Consider the following 22758-nt stretch of genomic DNA (forward strand, 5'->3'; position numbering starts at 1 on the left):
GGTTTGCTAAGGGTGCCGAGAGTTTTTAGGAGACTCATATTCTCCTCACGAAGATACAATTCCCAGAGATCCTGGGGAAGAGAGATTGACTGTAAAACTACTCTGGGAATCGTAGCTCAGGGGTCTCCTAACAGCACTCAGCATCCTCATCAGACTACAGTTACCAGGATTCTTTGGGGAAGCCATGACTGTTTCAGGTGGTATGATACTACTTTAAATGTATAGTGTGGGTGGGGCCATAGTGTGGATGTGAGAGAGGGCCAGGGCCGGCATCAGCCATGACTGGGCCCTGGCGCACCAGACTGCCCCGGGCCCATATCATCATGCTTCCCAACACCCCCTCCTGATGCAGGCAGCAAGGACTTAAATAGGCTTGCCCACCCCACCTACCTCCTGTGTCATTGTGTCAATGCACAAGTGCACTGTGCATGCATGCCTGTCATCACCCAAGATGGCAGTGGGAGTGCCAACCCCTTAGGGACGCCCCCACCACCATCTTTGATGATGGCAGGCAAGTGTGTGCAGCTCACTAGAAAGTGAAGTTGGGGTTGCCCATTGCACATTTCACTGGGGGAGGAGGGACCCACAGACATGGGGGAGTGGGCTTACACTGAGAACCATCACAAACCTGGAGCTGGCCCTGTGTTTCCTCCATCTTACCCATCAAACTGCGGTCAGTTGCCCAGCCCACAAAATGCTGTGTTAAAATGCCCGTTATCAACACATCGGGCGGTGGCACTTTCCCTGATTTTTGGGACTGTTTAGCCAATAGTTTTAGTTACACATAAATAAACTAATGGGGGCTATCCAGTGTCATGCAAGTGGATTTCCACTCAGGCAACGGCCCTTCCTTTTCCTCTGATCCCCCTGCAACCCCCTCCACACTCTCCCCTACTGTGCTGCAGATGATCCCCTAACTCCCTGGATCAGATTTGGGGAGCATGCAGAAGCCTGTAAGGGGGAGGAGAGGAAGGGGGAGTCCCCTTGCACTAGCAGAATCCCATTCCACTTGTGGCTTCCCATATGCATCTGGCTGGCCACTGTGAGAACAGGCTGCTGGAATAGATGGACCTTGGGCCACATCTAGTAGGGCTCTTCTTATGTTCTTATGAGAGATAGATTAGATCACCCAATGTGTATTTTATCATCTACCCTGATCCCAGTTTTTGACATGTGTGTGTTAACCACATTTTGTTTATAAAGGGAATGGCAAAGAACCATTTTCCTTTGGGTGTTACCTTGGAAGAAGGGATTTTGTCCCTTAAAGATGCTGCTGTGAAGACATATGTTTCCATAATGTCAGGATGGTCAAATGTGAATGTATAGATCTGTTTTGGGAGAACTCCAGATTGCCTTCATCAGGCTTGCACCTCATCACTTTGACATTGCAAAGACATGCTTCTCTGTAAACATCAGCAAGGAAAGGTAACATCTGAAACAGCACTGCATCCAATTTGGTTGGACATCAGTATCTCTGTTGTTGTTGTTGTGTGCCTTCAAGTCGATCACGACTTATGGCGACCCTATGAATCAGCGACCTCCAACAGCATCTGTCATGAACCACCCTATTCAGATCTTGTAAGTTCAGGTCTATGGCTTCCTTTATGGAATCAATCCATCTCTTGTTTGGCCTTCCTCTTTTTCTACTCCCTTGTTTTTCCCAGCATTATTGTCTTTTCTAGTGAATCAAGTCTTCTCATTATATGTCCAAAGAAACACCAGTTTCATCATTTTAGCTTCTAGTGATAGTTCTGCTTTGATTTGTTCTAACACTCAATTATTTGTCTTTTTTGCAGTCCGAGGTATGCGCAAAGCTCTATTCCAACACAACATTTCAAATGAGTTGATATTTCTCTTATCCGCTTTTTTCACTATCCAACTTTCACATCCATACACAGAGATCAGGAATACCATGGTCTGAATGATCCTGACTTTAGTGTTCAGTGATATATCTTTGCATTTGAGGACCTTTTCTAGTTCTCTCATAGCTGCCCTCCCCAGTGCTGGCCTTCTTCTGATTTCCTGACTATTGTCTTTATTTTGGTTAAGGACTGTGCCAAGGTATTGGTAATCCTTGACAAGTCCAGTGTCCTCATTGTCAACGTTAAAGTTACTTAAATCTTCTGTTGTCATTACTTTAGTCTTCTTGACGTTCAGCTGTAGTCCTGCTTTTGTGCTTTCCTCTTTAACTTTCATCAGCATTCATTTCAAATCATTACTGGTGTCTGCTAGTAGTATGGTATTGTCTACATATCTTAAATTACTGATATTTCTTCCTCCAATTTTCACAACTTCTTCATCTTGGTCCAATCCCGCTTTCCATATGATATGTTCTGCGTATAGATTAAACAAGTAGGGTGATAAAATACACCCCTGTCTCACACCCTTTCCAATTGGGAACCAGTATCCCTGAGCAACTCAGAAATCTGGATGAAAAAAGTTGGCTTTTCACTTTGTATAGTGGAATTTTGTTGAAGGGAACAAGTAGAGCCCACTACAAAATGTCAGATAATTAAAGAAAGTTTCTCAGGATCTTAATAAAATGTCTAAATGGGCTCACTCACATACCGTGTAAGAGCATGTATATTACATACATGCAGTGTGTAGTGAACATTTATGAATTACTTATTGATGATACACTTAAATGCTTCCATTATCTAAAGCACAGGTGGGGAACCTTATGCCCAGGTGGCAATTGCCCTCCAGGTCTCCCTAACTGGCCCTTGAGACTCTCCGCAGCCCATACCCCTCCCCAACCACACCCTATCTCCCTAAAGTACACCCCTCATTGGTCTTGCTTGACACATCTCTGGAGTGTTTTGCCTGGCTGGAATGTGTCCTTGAACTCTGATAATACCTCTTGCTTCCTTGGATGGAGGATAGAGAGGGATGCATGAATGTGTATAGAAACCAGGCTGCTGTACAGAGGTAATATTTGCATCCATTGCTCCACCCATTTTTGCCTCTGGCTCCACCCACCACTGTAAATGGGCCCCCAGAAAGGTTGCTCAGAAAGGAATGTGACCCTTAGGTGTTATTCAATGCTAGTCCTGCTCAGAGTAGACCCATTGAAGTTAATAGACATGACTAACTTAGGCTTATTAATTTCAGTGGGTCTGTTCCTAGTAGAACTTCGATGAATACAACCCAATGCTGTTCCTAAAGAATGAAACAAATTTGGTTTTTGGTAAAGTGGGATGATCCTCCTTCTTCTTTATTATTCAAGGGACCTGAAACTGGACAATATTCTTCTGGATGCAGAAGGTCACTGCAAATTGGCTGACTTTGGAATGTGCAAGGAAGGAATCTTGAATGGAGTAACGACCACTACCTTTTGTGGAACGCCAGACTACATAGCTCCAGAGGTATCACAATTTGTGCCTAAATGTATGGAGAAATCTTTTCTGTAATGCAAGCTTACATACAAAAGGATACGTTCACACACGTGGCTCTGTCACCAAGTCCCTTCCGTGCAGTCATTTTGAAGCCTGTGCACATTGGTAACTGTGGGACAACAGTTTCATTGAAAGCTGGGGTTACACTTGTCTTTAGCCACGTGGGCTTGCAGCCGTTCCAACGATCTCTGTGGCACATATCAGAGCTGCTGGGATTATAGGAATCACTGCAGTCCCGGGTACATGTATCCTTCTGGCCAGCGGAGACTGGTGGCTCCGATGTCAGTGTTTCAGCTCCTTGAAAGTTCAGACTAAAACCTGGAGCGGATTCACTGCCCCACTGACATCGGAGCCACCAGTTTCCACTGCTTCTGGCTTATGCAGGAAGCCAGAGAATGATCGCATGGAGATTTGGTCAGTTCTGCTGCATTGGGTAAGCAACTCAAAAGAACGTTGTTGCAATTCACTTGGAGACCTTTAGGTATCAAGGGGCTAATGAATCTAATTATTATCATCATTATTGTTATTATTATTATCATCATTATTATCATTGATAATAATATGTCATTTAAAATGAAACAAATTGCGTTTTCTATCACACTGGGATCAGAATTGTTGTAAGCTGCAATTCCAATTGTTAACTCTTTTCCTTAGCAAGTGTTGTGGAATATAACTTCATCTTACTGCTTCTTTTGGGGGGGCAGGGGGGTGTTATGTGGAAAATGAGATTATTGTTGTCATTTTTTTCAGGAAGATGAATTCAAAACAATTTACAAGAACAAGCATTAAAAACAAGAGTAAAAACAACCTGAAATGCACCAGTAATATATATAAAAGAGCAAATCAAACTCAAATCCCACAATGGATTTTGTATGCCAGGGCCCAAATCTCCTGTCCTTTTCTCTCCATTTTGTTAAACCTTTTGGGGGATTTTAAGCTTTGCAGTGCACCCAGCTGCTCTGTAAGCCAAGTGCCATTGCTGGTGAGACCCAGCCACCTGCCAACTTAATTTGGGCAGAGGCATACATATGTATAAATTAGCACATGCAAATTTTATGGAGATTTTGTCATGGGCCCGTGTCTCACACCTTTTAAGTACTTTGCAATGCCCCTGATGAAGCTATTTTTTCCTGCTATCATTGAAGATCAAACCTCCACTTTTTACACATATGGTAATATATTGGACAGGTAGGGTATGATTTTCATAGTCATAAAGGATAATATATGGTATATGCCAGCCTTTGGGTCCCCAGATGTTGCTGGACTACAATTCCCATCAACCCCAGCCAGCGTGGCCATTGGTCAGGAATCATGGGAACTGTAGTCCAGCAATATCTGGGGGCCCAAAAGTTGGGAAAGGCTGCTATATGCCATGTTTCTAATGGGTCTTAGAAGAATTCACAGTTGTTTTAAGAGGCAACATACTTCTTACAGACTGATTTGAAACCTTAATACATTTCTTCCTTTCCTGGTTTCCCTAATAGATTCTGCAGGAATTGGAATATGGTCCCTCAGTAGACTGGTGGGCACTGGGGGTCCTCATGTATGAAATGATGGCTGGGCAGCCCCCCTTTGAAGCCGACAATGAAGACGACCTCTTTGAATCCATCCTGCACGATGATGTGCTGTATCCAGTGTGGCTTAGCAAAGAAGCTGTTAGCATTCTGAAAGCTGTAAGACTCTCTTTCTCTCTCTCTTCTTTCTTAAATTTGATTCCCCACCCTCTTTCTACAGCAGTTTAAGAACAGCCACCACAGGGAGTTCAACCGTAGTTCAGAGTGCTACTGTCAGTATAAGGGGGTCTGGGATGAATTACATTTCTTGTGGGAAAGGGACAAAATGTTTGTGTTCTTTGCGGCTGTATGCTGTATAAATGCATGCACTTGAGAATCATGTTTCAGGAAGAAGAAAAACACAAGCAAACTGAAGCGCCTTATCAGGCTGACACTGCACACTACACATGGCTGCTATAGTACGGAAAGGATTATGTAATTAAAGAAACACAGCCTGCATGTTTACGGCAGGCCTTGTTCCAAAACATACTTGAACACACAGGCAGCTGGATCCTAGCCTCATTGACTTAGAACTAAGGCTTTTGGATTTCAGTGGCACTTACTCCCAAGTAAGCCTGCTCAGTGCAAACTTCATTTAGGTTTCGCATTTGAAATTCGCCATCCCCAAAACTGTGGCAAAATAGGTGTGTTTAATCCCTTTTAGGGCTCCTCCAGATGACCTTATTCAACATTCATCCCTGATTCGCTTCCACACAGTTTACACAGTGTTTAGACTGTATCAGGGCTTAATTGAGCATTCTGGTCTGTCTGCAGAGCGGTTATGTGACAATGAGTATTCAGTGGTGGCTGCTGCCCATTGGGGCTGGTAGGGCAGAAGTCAGGGAGCCCACAGTAGGCGGAGTCACAGCCAATGATAGGCAGAGCCAGCCAACTAATTCTAGATGTCCCCGCTCCCCTGGTCCTCCTTCTTGCTGAGTTCTAAAAGGGACAGCACTGAAACTAAGGAGGAGGAAGCTGGCAGGCGGTACCACTGGCTAGACTGGTGGCAAGTAAGAAGGCAGGCAGGTAGGGGCTGGCTGAGGGCAGACTGAGGTTGGTGGGGCAGCGCCCCATTCACCCTAATGAACCAGCCTCCTCTGTGAGTATTCATCCTGCATTCATCCTGCTTTGCTTGCATGGGATGTTTACACATCTTCCCATTAACCATTTGTTCATCCCACACTTTTCAATGCATTTCCTATTCACTTTCCAAACTATAAAAAGTAAAAATGGATTTGTTGCACTAGGGCAATAGAGTGGTTAATTTCAGTATAGCTGAGCAAACCTAAATTTTTGATATGCACTTGAATCCTTCCTGCAAAATAATGACAGTCCGGAGGCACCCATAATGCCTTTATTTGACATGAAACAGTCCCACAAGGGATTCATGTTCAAATGTCATTAACACTGTGGTCAGTTTCTTAACCAAAAGGCATTCCCAGCCCTACTGCCTAAGAGAGATAAAGATTCTCCTTTCCAAATACTATTATTACTATTATTTATTTGATTGATTGATTAGTCGCTTGCTACCTGAAGGTCTCCAAGTGACTTCCAACATAATTAAAAGCCAAAATAATATATCATACATAAAATAAAACAAAAATAAAATAAAACAATATCCACTCCCATACAGCCACAGAAAGCTTTGGCAGCATATTAATCCTAGCTACCAAAGCAAAAAAAAAATAAAAATCCTCACCCACCCTCCAGCAGATATAAAAATAAAACATAAACACACACATACCCCCAGCCCATGTTCAGGTGTGTTATTCTGGGAATTTTCCACCCCTCCCCACCTAGGAGTCTTGGCCTCGAAGCCAGCGGCTGCAAATCAGTGGGGGAGTGCACCTTCCTCCAGGGATATGCTGATGGCTCTCCTCTCTTAACAGGGAAGGCAACAGCAAATGTAGAGCAGTTGTAGATGGCAAGATGTTCCAGCTGTTGCATCTCTGTGGTTTCTGCTGGGGGTCTGTTTGATGTCTACTACTATTTTATGTCCCTAAACATATCACAAGCAAGTCTATTTGTCATAAAAGATGTATAATATCAATTAAAATTTTAAATTAAATTAGATAACTAAATTAAACTTTAAATCAGATTTTTTGAAATGTCATTTAAATCCATAAATATAAATAATTGTATCATAAATCATATATGCTAATACCAATCTCAGTTCTCAGCACCATGCACAGGAGAGAGGTATCAGTGAGCTAGAGGGAACCTAAAGGTTTGCAGAAATAAAATATATATATTTGCAATCCTCCCCTGCCCTCCTCAAACAGCGCAGAGAGGATTGAGCATGCTCAGGGGGCTTGGAATGCTAACTTATTGGGCTCCTTCTGCGAGAAAGGGCAGGATATAAATTTAAAAATAAAATAAAACTGTTGGGAGGGGGAGAATGGAAGAAGTATCCAGGAAGAGGACATGGCTGAACCCTGAATTCCACACTGCATCATTTAGTTTCAGGTTCCACTTGTCAACACTAAAGTAAATCAGTATGAAAAGTGTCTTGCCTCGCCCCCCCCCCCTCCAAGAGAGCCTATGAATTGAAGTTTCTGTGAAACTACTAAGAATGCTCTCTTTAAAATCCTGGGCTGATTCACAAAACTATGGTTCCCAGGTTTCTGGAGGGAAGGTCCTTTTGATCCAGATAAAAATAAATAAATCAGTGATTCCCTGTTCTGGAAGGGAGCAAACTGCTGGCTGTTCCCTCTGTTCCTGCCTCCATGCTGAATGGTGTGATTACCAGAAAACCCTGACAACCCTGGCTCCACGATGCATGTACAGCAGCATCAAGGTCTTTTCGTAAACAGGTGTGGAGAACCTTTGGCCCTCCAATGTGCTGGACTACAATTCCCATCATCCCTGGCCATTGGCCATGTTTGCTGGGACTAATGGGAGTTGTAGTTCAGCAACATCTGGAGGGCCAAATGCTCCCCATCCCAGCTGTAAAGTTTATCTAAGAACCCGCAGACCTGGGAATTTCAAGACTGCTAAACGACTGTTTTCCACCAAACAGCTTATCTAGGGCCATCATTCATTCTTGGTGCCACGTACCACGAGGCTCGTACCTGCAAGTCAGGCACCGCATCCCTATTTCCTTTGTATCACTGTGGCTGCTCATCAGAAAAGGGCAGGCATTTCAAGCTGGGAAGTAAATACTACTAGCATCCTCTTGCTTCTAGGAAGAAAGTGAGCCCAGGCCATCCATTCCTGCGCCAAGTTTGCCTGTTTTCCTTCTATCTTAGCATCCAACTAAGCTGTTCCACTGCACTTTTCTCCTATCTTGTCACCTCTGCTTCAGGTACTTGGGCACCTGATCCTGGGATACTAACAACCTGCTGCTGTCCATGGCTTGGATCCTGTACCTTAGGCCTCAAAGTGGTTAATCTTTGTTGGGTTTTTTAAGTTGTGAGTCGTGACAAGGAACACAGAACTTCCTGCACAATGTGTCCACTTCTACCCTGAATCGAAACCCAATGGCTTCAAAGAAAAGGCCAGTGAAATGTGGCTGCTCCCCACGTGGAGTGCTCGAAAGAGAATGTCATCCATCCAAGCTCTGGCATGAAGACCTCCATGCGGTTGGGCTGGACCACCTGGCAAACATTATGCTTCATGCATAGATCATTGGCGCTTAGAGGAACCTTGGATGGCCTCAACCTGGGCTGAACCATTTGAAGTAGCCCTAAGTCCCACTGATTTTCAGGGGAAAGAGGTTACCATCCAGCAATATGGTTTCAGAATTAATGTGTAAGTCTGTAGAGTTACATCTTGTGTGACACATATGAAGGATCCTGGCCTGTTGCATTTAGCTAAAAAAAAAAAAAATCTGCTAGGTGATTTTTAGGCTTAGTTCAGTGTTTGAAGCTTGTATTCTTCGTCTTGTACTTTCGTGGCATGCGGCTAACAGAAGAGCAGGAAAAACAGAGGAAATGGAGGGGCGTCTATGTGCTTGACTGGCGAATATTAACAAGGGATTAGCTTTGGAACTCTTTGTTTCCTTGCATTGTACTGTTCGACATGCGTTTTGTTCGTCAGGCACTGTAAATCAGAGTCTTATTAAGCTGTTGAAAAGCATTTGTTTTAGTACTTTTTGCAGAATGGTCCTTGCTTTTCTGTTCAACCTATTCTCTTTGCAGCCTATTTCTATTTTCCAGAAATGTTCTATAATCTCATCAACTCCAGATGCTATGAAATTAAAAGCTATGAGATTGTGGAATTTAATTCCGCAAAACCCAAACTGAAATCTTCATAGTGTTCTGTTGGCAGAGGTCCCATTTGTTTCAGAGGTACACAGTACACGGCACTGAAGTTATTTTTAAGAACGTTTAAATATCTTGTGACTTCTGGGAATTCAAAACCTTTTTGTTGTTGTCAAGGCTTACGCTTGCTTCCCTTGAAAATGAGAATAATGTGAGGAAGGTAGAGCCATATGTTAGTGGTAGAGTCAAGCCAGGCATGATTGGGCCATTGGGCACCAGCCTGCCCTGGGCCCATGGTGCTGTAGCCTAACACACACACACCAATACAGCTCTTTGGGGCTAATAAGCCCACCCACACATCCCACCTATCCCTCGTGTCATGTGAATGATGTGCGTGCATAGCGTACATGCTTACCATCAACCAAAATGGCAGTGGGGGAATCAGACCCTTAGGGAAGCCCCTGCACAGCATGCATGGCATTCACACTGATGGGAGAGGTGGGTGGGGCATATGGGTAGGCTTACTGAAGTCTGCACGGTCTATATTGGGGGGGTGCCTCGGCGCTCCCTCTCTGTAATCCGCATCAGGGTCAGGTTGCAGTACCATATGTTGCTGCAGATCACGGAATGGGTGTGCCACCCTCCCATCCTAAGGAGGGTCCCTTCAGGGGCCCCTCTGGGTCATAGGGGCCCTTGGCCAGGGCCCAACCTGGCCGCCCTCTGGTACCGGCCCTGGGTAGCGTATATCTGTTGCACACCAGCTTCAAACTCCAGCATCTCCGGTCGAACCAGGAGTGGGGAACCTGTGGCCCTCCAGATGCTGTTGGATTCCAGTTCCTGTCAGCCTCAGTCAGTATGGCCAATAGTCAGGAATGATGGGAGTTGTAGTCCAGCAACATCTGTAGGGACTCAGGTTCCCCATCCCTGAGTTAAAAGACCTATTTCAACAGAACTGAGAAAGATCTCCACTTGAGGCCTTTGAAAGCTGCCGTCAATTAGAATAGGCAGAGGGTAGCTTAGATGGTTTGACATCCTCATTTGTTTATATACCAATGCATGGAAAGAGAGAGAGAGAGAGAGCTGATTGTTGTTGTTGATGATTATGATGATGAGTCTTACCCTTAGCCCTCTGATTAAGGAGCTGAGCTTCCCAGGCAGATTGCAAGGTCCTCATCTGTCATCTTAGGAACATTAGGAAACTGCTTTATGTCAAATCAGGCCATTGGTCCATCTAGCTCAGTGTCATCCACGATGGCTTAGCAGAGGCTGTCTGAGGTTTCAGATGTGGAGATCCTGGAGTTCAGCCCTGAAACCTTCTGCATGCAAAGATCTACCACAGAACTACCACAGAGCTACAGCACAATCCCGTAGCAAGTTTCTCAGAAGCCTTTGCCAGACAGAATTGCCAGATACTATTTTTAGTGATATGCTGAAGCAGCATATTCTCAGCCACACAGATACACTAATCGGGTGGCTGGGATTGGCTGTGCTGCATTGCCAGGTAATGTCTGAAAAGGTCCAGTTCAGTATGATGAACTGAAAGAGGTGTCCAGCTAGCTTGGAATATGCACCCTCAGTTGGTTAGCACTAGCAGATACCAACAGGAAGTAAGAGCATGATGTTGCTTGCAGTTCATATTGAGGCAGCAGGAAGGTCAACTCAAACTGAATATTTTCATGGCCTTTCCCTGCTTTCTCAGAGCCTTGGCTTGTTGCTTCTTACCACCCTGTTGGTACAGTTTTCTGTCATACAACTAATGTTTGGTACCTTTTGTTTTTCCTCTAGTTCATGACAAAAAATCCAAATAAGCGGCTTGGCTGTGTGGCATCTCAGAATGGCGAAGACGCTATTAAACAACATCCGTTCTTTAAGGAAATTGACTGGGTTCTTCTAGAACAAAGGAAAATCAAGCCACCCTTCAAACCTCGGATTGTAAGTAGTGATTTGAGTGGAAAATATGTAAAAGTTTATTGATGTCCTTTATAATATTATGGCTGTAATTCTATGCAGACTTACCTGGGAGTAAGTTCCATTGAACACAGTGGGGCTTCCTTCCGAGGAGGCATTATAGAACTGCACTGTAATATTGCAACAGAATTGAAAAGCCCTGGGTTCCTTCTAGGAGGAAGGGTGGGATATAAATTTAATAAATAATAAAATAAATAAAATCCCAAAATAGCAAGGTACATGCCATGCCAAGGAGAGTGAGGTGGTTGGTTTCTTCAGAGGTAAGTGTCATGTTAGCTAAGGAGATACAGAATGTGAATATTGTGAGTTTATCTTTCTTACAAACTCAAGAACTATTGGAATCCTGTTTTTTTAAACAGATTAGATCACACAGAATATAATTGATCCCGCTTGATCTTCTCAATCATCTAATATTGGTTATGATGTGATCGGCCATCATGTCCCACTGGCACTGATCATGTCATCACTGGGAGCCCAGCAAAGGGAGCACACACGGACTATCCCCTGCCGAGCATTAATCTAAACACGATAATTTACCCTCAGTGTCCAAGGATAACTCCAACTGTCCTGATGATCTATAGTACTTGCAACATAAATAAGATGAACGTCAAAGAAACTTCAAAAACTTCATCAGCATCTTCCTTTTGAGGGGGCGTGCATATGGGGTCTCCACTGCAAGGGTACTGAAGTGTGTTTGAAACAAGCATATCTCTAGGCAAAACAGCCATTCTCACCAGTACATAGTACTGCAACCTCTTTTTTTGCTGTCCATGGCAGCCGTGTTGTGCTTTTATCAAGATGCCCTTTTATCAAGATATAGGAACACAGAAAGCTGCCTTATACTGAGTCAGAGCATTGGTCCTTCCAGCTCAGTATTGTCTACACTGACTGGCAGGGGCTCTCCATGATTCCAGACTGGGTACGTTCCCAGCCCTACCTGGACATGGCTGGGGACTGAACCTGGGACATTCTGCATGCAAAGTAGATGCTCTAACACTGAGCTGCAGCCCAAGCACTTCATTTTATTATTGAAAATAAAAATGGACTGCCTTCAAGTCGATTCCGACTTATGGCGACCCTATGAATAGGTTTTTCATGGTAAGCAGTATTCAGAGGGGGTTTACCATTGCCTTCCTCTGAGGCTGAGAGGCAGTGACTGGCCCAAAGTCACCCAGTGAGCTTCATGGCTGTGTGGGGATTCAAACCCTGGTCTCCCAGATTGTAGTCCAACACTCTAACCACTATCCCACATTGGCTCTCATCATTTTATTTTTAACTTTTATTATTATTATTAGGAGGCTGTGGATGTATGCAACAGCTTACATTTCCTAGAAGTTAATCCTCGACATCAGTGGGGTTTGACAGCACCTAAAGAGTTCTGTGGAATCCTGTGTTTTGACTCTGTTTCCCAATATTCCAAAGGAGAATCCCTGGCCATAGAACTGCCTCGGGTGTATGTTTCTGCACTAAGTTCTTTTTTTAGAATAAGCTGAAAACTTTGAGCTTCCCTCAGCTCTGTTTCATCTCACTTGCCTCATTTGTTTTTGCCGAGATTGCTTGATTAGTGTTGTATTTTTTCAGTCAGGGCCGGCACCAGAGGGCGGCCAGGTTGGGCCCTGGCCAGGGGCCCTTGAAGGGCCCCTCCTTAGGGTGGGTGGGTTGCAGTAGCTTCTGCAATCTGTGCCGCAGATCACAGGAGGGAGTTCTGAGGCATTCCCCCCCACTGCCGCGCAGGCCCAAAATAGCCACCTGCAACATGCTCCGGCTAAGATGGTGGCTGAGGTTGCGGTGGAGGCATCAGGCCCTTAGGGAAACCTCACTGCCATCTTGGTTGATGGCAGACTTGCGCCTGCAGTACAATGGGCCCCTGCATACCTGGTGCCACCCTGGCGACCAGCATTTACTTCGAGAGGTAGGCAGAGCATGTTGCAGGTGGCCATAGCAGGCCTGCACAGCAGTGGGAAGGTGCCTCAGAAATCCCTCCTGTGATCCGCGCTGTGAATCGTGGAAGCTGCCGCTACCCACCCACCCTAAGGAGGGGCCCTTCAGGGGGAGGTAGGTGGGATGGGTGGGCGTGTGCCGGGGCCCAGGCAGGCTGGTGCCCAAGGGCCCCGGCATGCCTGCTGCCGGCCCTGTTTTTAATAGCTGATGGAGATACTAAAATACTACCACCATTGGCTAGTTGCTGTTGCCCTGAAATAGAACCTCTGAAGATTCACTTTGCCACCTACACCTTGATCTCACTTCCACTGGACGCTTTGGTAGATTCTGAAGTGCAATAAAATCAACCACCCATTCTGTTGCCATGTTGATGCTAAGAGGATTAATAGATGGTCTTTTAAATACACCTGGCAACTAAGTGTATTTCTATCACTTTCTCAAAAGAGTGTATGACTGTTATGATAGATTGCACCTTAAAAAGATCCAATATCATCCTTTTTTTAAAAAAAAATCTTCCCATTATTTTTAGTCTTTGGGCTGATTGATGCATGGTTATCAAATGTTGAGTAGCATCAAGAGATAATTTGGGTGAATAAGCCATTCAGATTAATCACCACAGCTAGATCTTTTTTCCTATTGCCCAGTGGCAACTCACACACCATGGGAAAGCATTCTCACCTTCAGATGAGAGTCATGAAGTGTTGAGTGATGACAGAGACCAGAGCATGAACATCATTTATTTATTGTACCACTTCAACCTGATGTATCTAAGCAATGTGCAGTAAAACCAAGACATAAATTCTTCACATAAAATACAAAATAGGTTAAAAATATGCACCTGTAGAACACCTCCTGGAATTATTCTGTCATTTTTTCCATTTATTATTTACACCCAGTTTGCATTCTGAACTGTTTGTTTTATTTGTCCCAAATCCTGTATATTGATGCCATTTAATTGCAAGCATAACTGTTCATTCTGTATTAATTTCTGTTCTTTTTCTCACCCTCACACCCCCCAACTTCATGGAACCCCTTTTGCAAAAAAGCAGGAATTGAATGCAAAGTTTCAAATGAATTCACTTGCATTTCTCTGTAATTGTTCCCTTTTTTTCATATACAAGTGTCAGATTAGGCATGTCGTTTGCTGGCTGTTATCCATGCATTCCTTTATTTCCCCACTTGCACAATTTCTCATTATTATTAATAACAATCTGTAGGGATGGCACTGACTCCAGCCCTGCCGGGGAGAAGGAAAGGATTACACAAAATGGATGTGCTGTGCTTCTATGCACAACTTTGCTGCTTCTCCAGTGAGCAGCTGGACACGAGTGCATACAGGACTGCCTGTCTCTGCTGAGAGAAGTCACTTTAGATGGTTGCCTGCCTCCTCTGGGAATGTATCCTAAATAGAACACCTAGTCATGTACCTTCTACTGAGCACCTCCATGAGGTAGCCTAAAGATAATGGCACTTGTCTGGAGCTGGAACATTTTGATGCCAAAGAAAATTATGAAATGTGTGGGTGAGGTTAGCCAATGACCCAAAGACATATGGCTCAGTATCAAGGTTGAGCTATAGACACCTTTCAGAGGCAAGAGTGGCTGATGCGGAGGGGCAGCACCATAGACTTGACCTCACAACAGGATCTTCCCCAACCCCCAGAGGAGTCTGCTTGTTGCTTCTCTGCATGAGTCATTATTCTGGGTTTGTTTGAAGGCATGCCCAGAGAACTGCCTCACACTGAAATGCAAGAGAAGTGGTCTACTCTGAGGTCTGGTAATTCATACTCACACACATGCTAAAAGTAAACTCTTGGAGTCTATGGATGCAGCGTGTCTGCATTATTAAATCAGAAATAAGATGTTCCCAACCTATCAAAAAGTTTAGAAAATGCTGCTCCAGAATGCCCCAAAATCAGAATACAGGTTAGAGTGCCTTCCATTTATTTCTATGGAACAAAGGAAATGAGCTGCAATTGTCAAGTCTGCGTGGAAGGCTCAAATTAACTGTGGTCTAGCAGGACAAATGTCTGGGAGCTCGTTCACAAGTTCACCTTTTTGCTTAATCCTACAATACGTGAACAGCTGCCAGTCACTCTTATAGAGAAAAGCAGAAGCGCTACATTGTGGAGAGGCACTTTTTCAGTGAGGGCAAAACCTGTGTCTTCTTCCAGCCTGAAGTTGGTTGACCGGGCTTTCACTGAAATGAACCCCACAAGGAACATGCAGTACACTGTGCACCCATTCAGGTCCTTGCAGTCTATGAGCTCTCGCGTTCTGTTTGCCTCACCCATAATTAACATGGGCCATTTTGCAAATGATCGGTATGATCCACCACTTCCTCTTTCTGGCTCCTGATTTTCTCCATTTAAGTCTCCCTACTCTGGAGCCACTGTTTTGGACATTATATTTGAAAAGCCAACAAGTCATTTCCATTTCTGAATTGACAGATATGTTGTCAGCTGGCCTTCAGCCAGTTTCTAAATCTGATGGAAAGCCATTCCCATGTGTTACTTATTCAGACAAGATAGGTGTGCATGTCTTGCAGACCTGGGAGTGGCTCATTAAGAGGTTGCATTCTATTCTACAGGCATGGGGCGAAGGCCAGTTCTAGAAAACTAATCTGTGTAGAAGGGAGAGAAAGAGAGAGGCCTTAGAGCCAATCAATAATTATCATGAACCAATTGAGTAGTAGTGCATTCCTGTGCTGTGAGCAGGTTTTATTTCTTCATCCTTCACTTTCATTAAGGCCAACCCATTGGTCAATATGCAAGTGAGAAGAATTGCTCTCTAAATGGTTTCATATAGGCCATCTACACTACAGATTAAAACTGGTTTAACTGTCATTTCCTCTTTCCAAGGGAAACTGTAGTTTTGTAAGGGTGAGGTGTGGGATCTTTAGAACCCTCAAAGTACAATTCAAATGATTTCTTTAGGGGAAGCCATGTCAATTTCTCTGCTTTCAAGCTAATAATGGCATGTCGTGTAAACATATCCATAATAGCACGGCTCTGTCGATAATGCCAAACACCACTATCTGCAAATCTGTGCAATACAGAGCCACTGCTAAGTAAAGCAAGAATGCATTTATTTGTACTGGGGAGCGGGGAGAGGGGTGAATATTAAATGCAAGTGGTCCTTTAAAAATATAAATAGAATTACTGTGGCACAAAGTTAAGCACTTTCAAAGACTGCACTTACCTGGGAATAAGTTCTGTTGGATTCATTTGGGACTTACTTCTGAGTAGACAGGCATAAAATTGCACTGTCAGTCTCTTGATTCCATTGGAGAGAATTAAGCACATGCTAGGTTGGTTGGTTTATTCAATTTGGTAACTGCTGTCCGTTAGTTAGAATCGCAGGCAGTGTACAAAAATAGAGTTTAAAAAAATTCAGTAAAACTGTTTAAAGCTTTGATCAATACTTTAAACATTAATCCAACTGACACTTCAATGCAAACAAAAACACCATCAGTACATCTGACCTAACAACAGGATCAGGCTCTCCCAAAGGCCTGACTAAAGTTTTACGATTCTTTCAGAAACTTCATAATGAGAGTAATGACAATTGAACCTCCTGGGACTGGGTATTCCATGGGTAGGGTGCCATTACCAAGAAAGCCCTGCCCCATTTCACTGCAAAGTATGCTTTTCCTATCATTGAGATGATCACACACTGCCCGCAGCAGTTCTTAAAGCCTTGGCTGGCAGCTACCAGGAGAGATGCCCCTTCAAGTATTGCTTCAGCCTCAACTCATTTAGGGTTTACATGTTAACATCTTGAACTGAACCCACTAACATATTGGCAGCGAGTATAACCAACTCAGAATCAATGTTATATGATTCCAGTTTTTAAAACTTTCTGTTGAGGCCAAGGAGACGTAGAAATGCTTAACACGGGTTGGTTCATGATCTCTTAGTCAATATTGTGGTCCCTGATACCATCTCTGTTTGGTTCTTTCCAGCAGCAATTCCGTGCAGATGGTACCTTCTTCACACTGTGATCAGCATAATGAGAGTGACTCTTTTGTTGTACATACAGTATGCCCCCCCCTTGCTTACCTCATGCAAAACATAATGTGTGGACTGACCTGTTGTACATTTTTTCAGATCTTGCCCCTGCTTTGCCATGGGTGGGGCAAGACAAGGGAGATAGGGATGGAAAAGCCCAAGTTTCTCATTTTTCCACTCTTAAATTCAGTTCTGTACATTTTTGCAGCAATTTGCAATTAAAAAAAAACTCATGAAAATTTGTCAACTTTTTAGTGCAAATTTCTCCTTATAAACATATTTTTGTATGCAGTATTGACTAATATGCACATATTTGCAAGCAACTTCCCCTAATATAATGTATTTTGTATGTTATTTTCACGAACATAGGCATTTTTATTCACACTTTACCCTAATATGTACACATAACTTGACTGGAGAATTGCATTGCAAAACTCAGAGGAGCACAGATGTTGAAGAACTGATATATTTTGGTTTGTCTATTGTTTCAAAAAGTGTGAATTTGGTAAGTTTGCCTTTAAATGCAAACTGAAAATAATGTTTCCCTATTCCTACCTGTTGACTGTTGGAACAGCAAGCAAGCCTTACCCAAAAGGCTTCAAAGGGATCATGCTCTGTTCAGGTGTTGTAGCTTCCATGTTGCTTTACATGGGAGCTGAAGGTGGGGACATATTAAGTAGCCCCACCCCCTGGTGTCTGCGCAAAAAGTACAAACATCTGTACTACATGACCCAATCAGGGCTATTGCTGTAAAAATGCTTCTTTGCTAGGGTTGCCAGGTCCATGGCCTGAGACTGATCCTGTATCTTTAGGAGAAGAGAAGGTCAGCCAAGTGCAGGTGTTCCTGCAACTCTGTAATGGGGAAAACCACAAGGTGGAATTCTCCCTCCCCCCTCCACAATTTTTAAAGATACAGAAGACCTCTCAGAGGCTGGGCCTGGCAACCGACAGGTCTTCTGTATCTTTAATAGTTGGGCAGGGGAAAGAGAGAATTCTACCTTGTGGTTTTTCCCATTACAGAGTTGCAAGAACACCTGCACTTGGCTGATTTTCTCTTCTCCTAAAGATACAGGATCAGTCTCAGGCCAACAACCTGGCAACCCTATTCTTTGCTGACTTTGCTGGTTTTCCTGTTTGACCAGAGGTTCATCTCAGGTCAGCCTGTTCAGGCCCTTTTATGAACCTGAGCCATGACTCATTAACTGTATGCAGGATCACCTGCAGCCATCAGTCAGTCCCCACTTTCGGGGACTAAACAGTGAGACAGGGAGATCCCACACACAGATTAATGTGGTGGAGCTCATTTTTGAAGTCACATTCTGTGCATGGTAAAGCACACATGAGCCTCTTGCTAGGGATGGGGGAGAAATTTGATTCAGTTCACATTTAAAGCTGAATTTATAAAATTCACACTTTCCAAAGCAATATGAAAACCAAAACACAGCAATCCTTCAAAATTCCTTCATATATCCGAATTTTGTGATGCAGTTCTCCAGCCAAGCAATGTTTACAAAAATGCATATATTAGGGGAAAGTGTGCATAAAAATGAATATATTAGTGAAAATAACATACAAAAATGCTTTATATGACAAGAAATTGCTTGCAAAAATGTGTACATTAGTTAAGCCTGCCTACAAAAAATTGTTTATTAGAAGAAATTCACACTAAAATGCTGAAGAATTTTCATAAGGATTTTTTTTTAAATCACCCATTACTGGAGAAATCTGGATAACTGAATTTCAGATTAGAAAAATTAGAAGCAGAGAAAAATGAAGTGACAGATCTTTCCATCCCTACCTGTTCCCTCATTGACTGTCCTCTCAGGAAAGTAAGATCTGAGCAAACAATGGCCAAGATCAAAAGAAAGTTAGCCATCCTAAACTCCCACTGAAACAAACTGGACATAAATAAATTTGTTGCAGCTAACTTGTCCTGCTGATTTCAATGGGATTTAAGCACAACTAGTTTTCTCTGTAATATATTTAATAGCAACATCCTTCTGTTAAAAATAAAATAAAAATCTAAGCCATAACAGGATCAGCTGTGAATTCAAGCCTCTGAGTGCTTGACAGCTCACCCACCCATCTTAACAGTCCCAGGCAGGCAGTAACACCAGAAGGTTTATTAAAAAACAAAATCCTGGCAAGGTATGCTGTCAGATGTGGCTGATGGGCTGCAGTTTGATCTAATCTAAATGGATCTCATCTTTTATCTTATTATTAAAAGAAGTGATTGACATTGCCCCATTTTCATCTTTGTCAGTGCTAAAAATCTTTTTTTTTCTCACTCTTGCCTGAATGAAATAATAGCTATCATATTCCTGTCTCTTAACTGTTGCATTCTAAGTTGTTATACTTAATGGGAAAAACCATTAAAAAAGATACAGAAGATCTCTTGGTTGCCAGGCCCAGCCTCTGAAAGAGGTCTTCTGCATCTTTAAAAGTTGTGCAGAGGGAAGGGAGAATTTCACCTTGTGGTTTTTCCCATTACAGTGTTGCAAGAAAACCTGCACTTGGCTGAATTTTCTCTTCTCTTAAAGATACAGAATCATTCTCAGGCCCTGAGCCTGGCAATCCTAAATGGAATGGAGAGACCGGAAACCTGAACAAAAGCATTCCACACTGCAACATTCTGTTTGCTCTTCCCACTTGTATAAATTTAATAATAATGAAGATGAGTCGGTGGCTTGCTTCAGAGAAAAGAAATCAGTGTTTGGTGTTAATAATGATGTTGCAGCAGAGACCAGGTTGCAAAGAAATGTGGCTGGAATCCTTAAAGAGGGACTTTCTTTCTGGAGGCAACCTTTTAAGCATAAATGGGATTGCATGCAATGTTAGTCCTGCTCAGAGTAGACCCATTGAAAACTATGGACATGACTGACTTAGGCATACTAATTCACTGGGTTTACTCTGAGCATAACTAAGGCTGCAGTCCAATACACACTTACCTGGGAGTAAGTCCCATTGAACCCAATGGAGCTTACTTCTGAGTAGACATGTATTGGATTGCAGCCTTAGGCTGCAATCGTATACTCATTTACCCAGGAGTAAGTCCCATTTAATTCAGTGGAATTCTGAGTAGACATGTATAGGATTGATCCGTTATGTGGAGACAATCTATGGAAATTTCCCATGTTGGTTTTTGCTTTCTTTTTCTTTTACTTTAACAACTGAACTAAAATATTTGTGCATTTTGAACTAGGGTTTTTCTATTCTGCTGCTTTAAAGTCATAATGTTGCATATGCAATTTCATACTGAACCTATCCTAGATATAGGATTATGACTTTGCAGTTTGGCTGTAGCAAAAATAAATCAGTCAACCCCTGCTTAAAATGCAGTATCCTTCAGTAATAGTAACAGGAACACCAGAAATTACTGGCCAAGTAAATTTCTCTTTGTGTGAATGTTCTCTTTTTTCAAGTTTGCTTCAGTGTGAATGTCCCTCTTTAAGGTAAGGCCTACAATGTGGGGACAATGTCCAGGTAGGTTTGTTTTTAGGCCTAATCCACCAACTTCAGGTGTTCCTCCAGTCGCATAATATATTTCCATTCAGTCATCCGGGTGCATGGCAATTGGCATTTAGCAGACAGAGGTGCAAAGGGCTGTTGTGCATGCATTTGCATGGAATGTATTTTGCTCAAATCAACTTTGGGTAGTGGAACTGGCCCATGTACCATTGGAGAACACTATTCCATTGATCCCCCTGCCTCTCTTTGTATCCTTAAGGACTCTTAATTTTGTGAAGTCCCTTCTCACGGTTGAGCCAACAGTCTTGATCAGTGTATGAAAAGGAATGATAGCATTTGTCTGTAGCTTATGTTTGTTAATATATATTTAAATGGTGCTTAGTAAAGTTAAGGCAATTATTTGTGTCAGGCTAAAGTGTGCTGCAAAAGTACTGCTAGCATGCCCAGAGAAGGAGATGAGATGTGCCATTATTATTATTTGTTATTAATGGCTCTTGGGAACGCCAAAGCATCCACCTGCTGAAGAGATTGCTGTGGTGCCTCTGCAGTCACTCCCCTGGGTCACCCTCCTTTCAGTCTGCCTCTTTGGAGGGTAGATAATTCTGCTGCATGGGGAGCGATTGGTTCATGGAATCACAGGCAATGCAGAGGAGCAGAAGGATGGGTGAGCCCTCAGGGGAGCTCCCCCACTGTATTTCTGTATGAGTCACTGATCTTGGTGTGCCCAGTCCAGTGACTGTCAGGGCAATTTTGTACATCTGTATGCAGAAATAAGCTTCACTGAGTGCAATGAGACTTACTCCCAAGTGTGCACAGGATGGCATCCTCAAGCAGTGTTGTAGTAAGGTCATAACTTGGTCATAACTAGGGAAAGGGAGAAATTCAATTCAGTTTGCATTTAAGGATGAATGTATCAAATTCGAGCTTTCTGAAATAATATGAGAACAGGAATACAGCTATCCTTTGAAATTTGCACTTATTTGAATTTTGTGATACAGTTCTCCAAACAAGCAATGTTTACAAAAATATTAGGGCAATGTGTGCACAGAATGAATATATTGGTGAAAATAACATACAAAAATGCATTATATTAAGAGAAACTGCTAGCAAAAATGTCTACAGTAGTGAAAACTGCAGATAAAAATGTATTAGGAGAATTTGCATTAAAATGCTGAAGAATTTTCATGAGGATTTTTTTTAAATCACAAATTGCTGCAGAAATGTGGAGAACTAAATTTAAGATTAGAAAAATTAGAAATTGAGAACTAAAACTGACAGTTTGTTTTTTAAGATGTTTTAGAGCGTTTTTAGTGTTTTCGTTTGCCATCCTGGGCTCCTAACTGGGAGGAAGGGTGGGATGATGATGATGATGATGATGATGATGATGATAATAATAATAATAATAATAATAATAATTCCATCCCCAGTCATAATACTGGCAGAAGTGTGTGTGTGTGATTTTTTACATCTGGGCTCCTACTGGGAGAAAGAGTGGGATGTAAATCTAATAAATAAATAAATAAAACTTCTCCTTGGAAGAACATGGAATGTTGTGCTAGGGACTTCATGTGGAAGGTGGAATTGTCAGCAGAGCCCTCTGTTAAATCGAAGTTCCTTCCTTGAATAGCAAGAGTCTTCAGTTCATGGAAGGGGAATTCAAGATCCAGGCTATTGTCTTTAGAAAAGTAAATGTTAAATCTCATCTCACTCCAAACACCCACATCACTGGGGCTGCAAATCCTTAAAATGATCTTAAAGAGATATTTGCTGCTATTTATAAATTCATTTCCAAAGCAAAGTGGTGTGTTTATTTAGTTTAAATTGTAGCACAACATGCCACGCACCTCTCCTCCTCCTCTAAGATATTCTCTTAGCTGAGATTTCTGGCAGGGACCACCATACCTATTTGTTGTGACCAGAGGCTCTATTGACCAAGTTACAATGAAGGGTGGTGTTTTTTTTCTTTATTCCATAACCTTATTGTGCAATCTTGGGCACGTTTACTTATCACAAGCCCATAAAAACAGAGGTCTGCATTGTCTCTCAGCTTTGGACTGCATTAAAGGTAATGCCAGTAATGGGGCTCACTGACAATGAATACACATGCTGGATGGATGCAGAAAAGGTATATACAACCATCATTTCTGGAAAATAGGCCACCCCTTTGATTGTGGGGATCCTGACTCATGCAAAATAATTCCTGTGCCAAAGAGAGACAAACA

General features: G+C 42.8%; 1 protein-coding gene across 4 annotated transcripts in view; it reads left to right on the forward strand.

Annotated features, from left to right (window-relative positions):
• Positions 1-22758, forward strand: part of PRKCE (protein kinase C epsilon) — a 472683-nt gene that overhangs the window by 434352 nt on the left and 15573 nt on the right. For all 4 annotated transcript variants that reach the window (XM_061625425.1, XM_061625426.1, XM_061625428.1 and 1 more), the window contains 3 exons: positions 3227-3365; positions 4880-5068; positions 10936-11082. In XM_061625425.1, coding sequence (XP_061481409.1) covers positions 3227-3365; positions 4880-5068; positions 10936-11082 — 475 coding nt within the window. The remainder of the gene's footprint in view (positions 1-3226; positions 3366-4879; positions 5069-10935; positions 11083-22758) is intronic.

This window comes from Rhineura floridana, chromosome 4 (assembly GCF_030035675.1).
Source record: "Rhineura floridana isolate rRhiFlo1 chromosome 4, rRhiFlo1.hap2, whole genome shotgun sequence".
Taxonomy (NCBI): domain Eukaryota; kingdom Metazoa; phylum Chordata; class Lepidosauria; order Squamata; family Rhineuridae; genus Rhineura; species Rhineura floridana.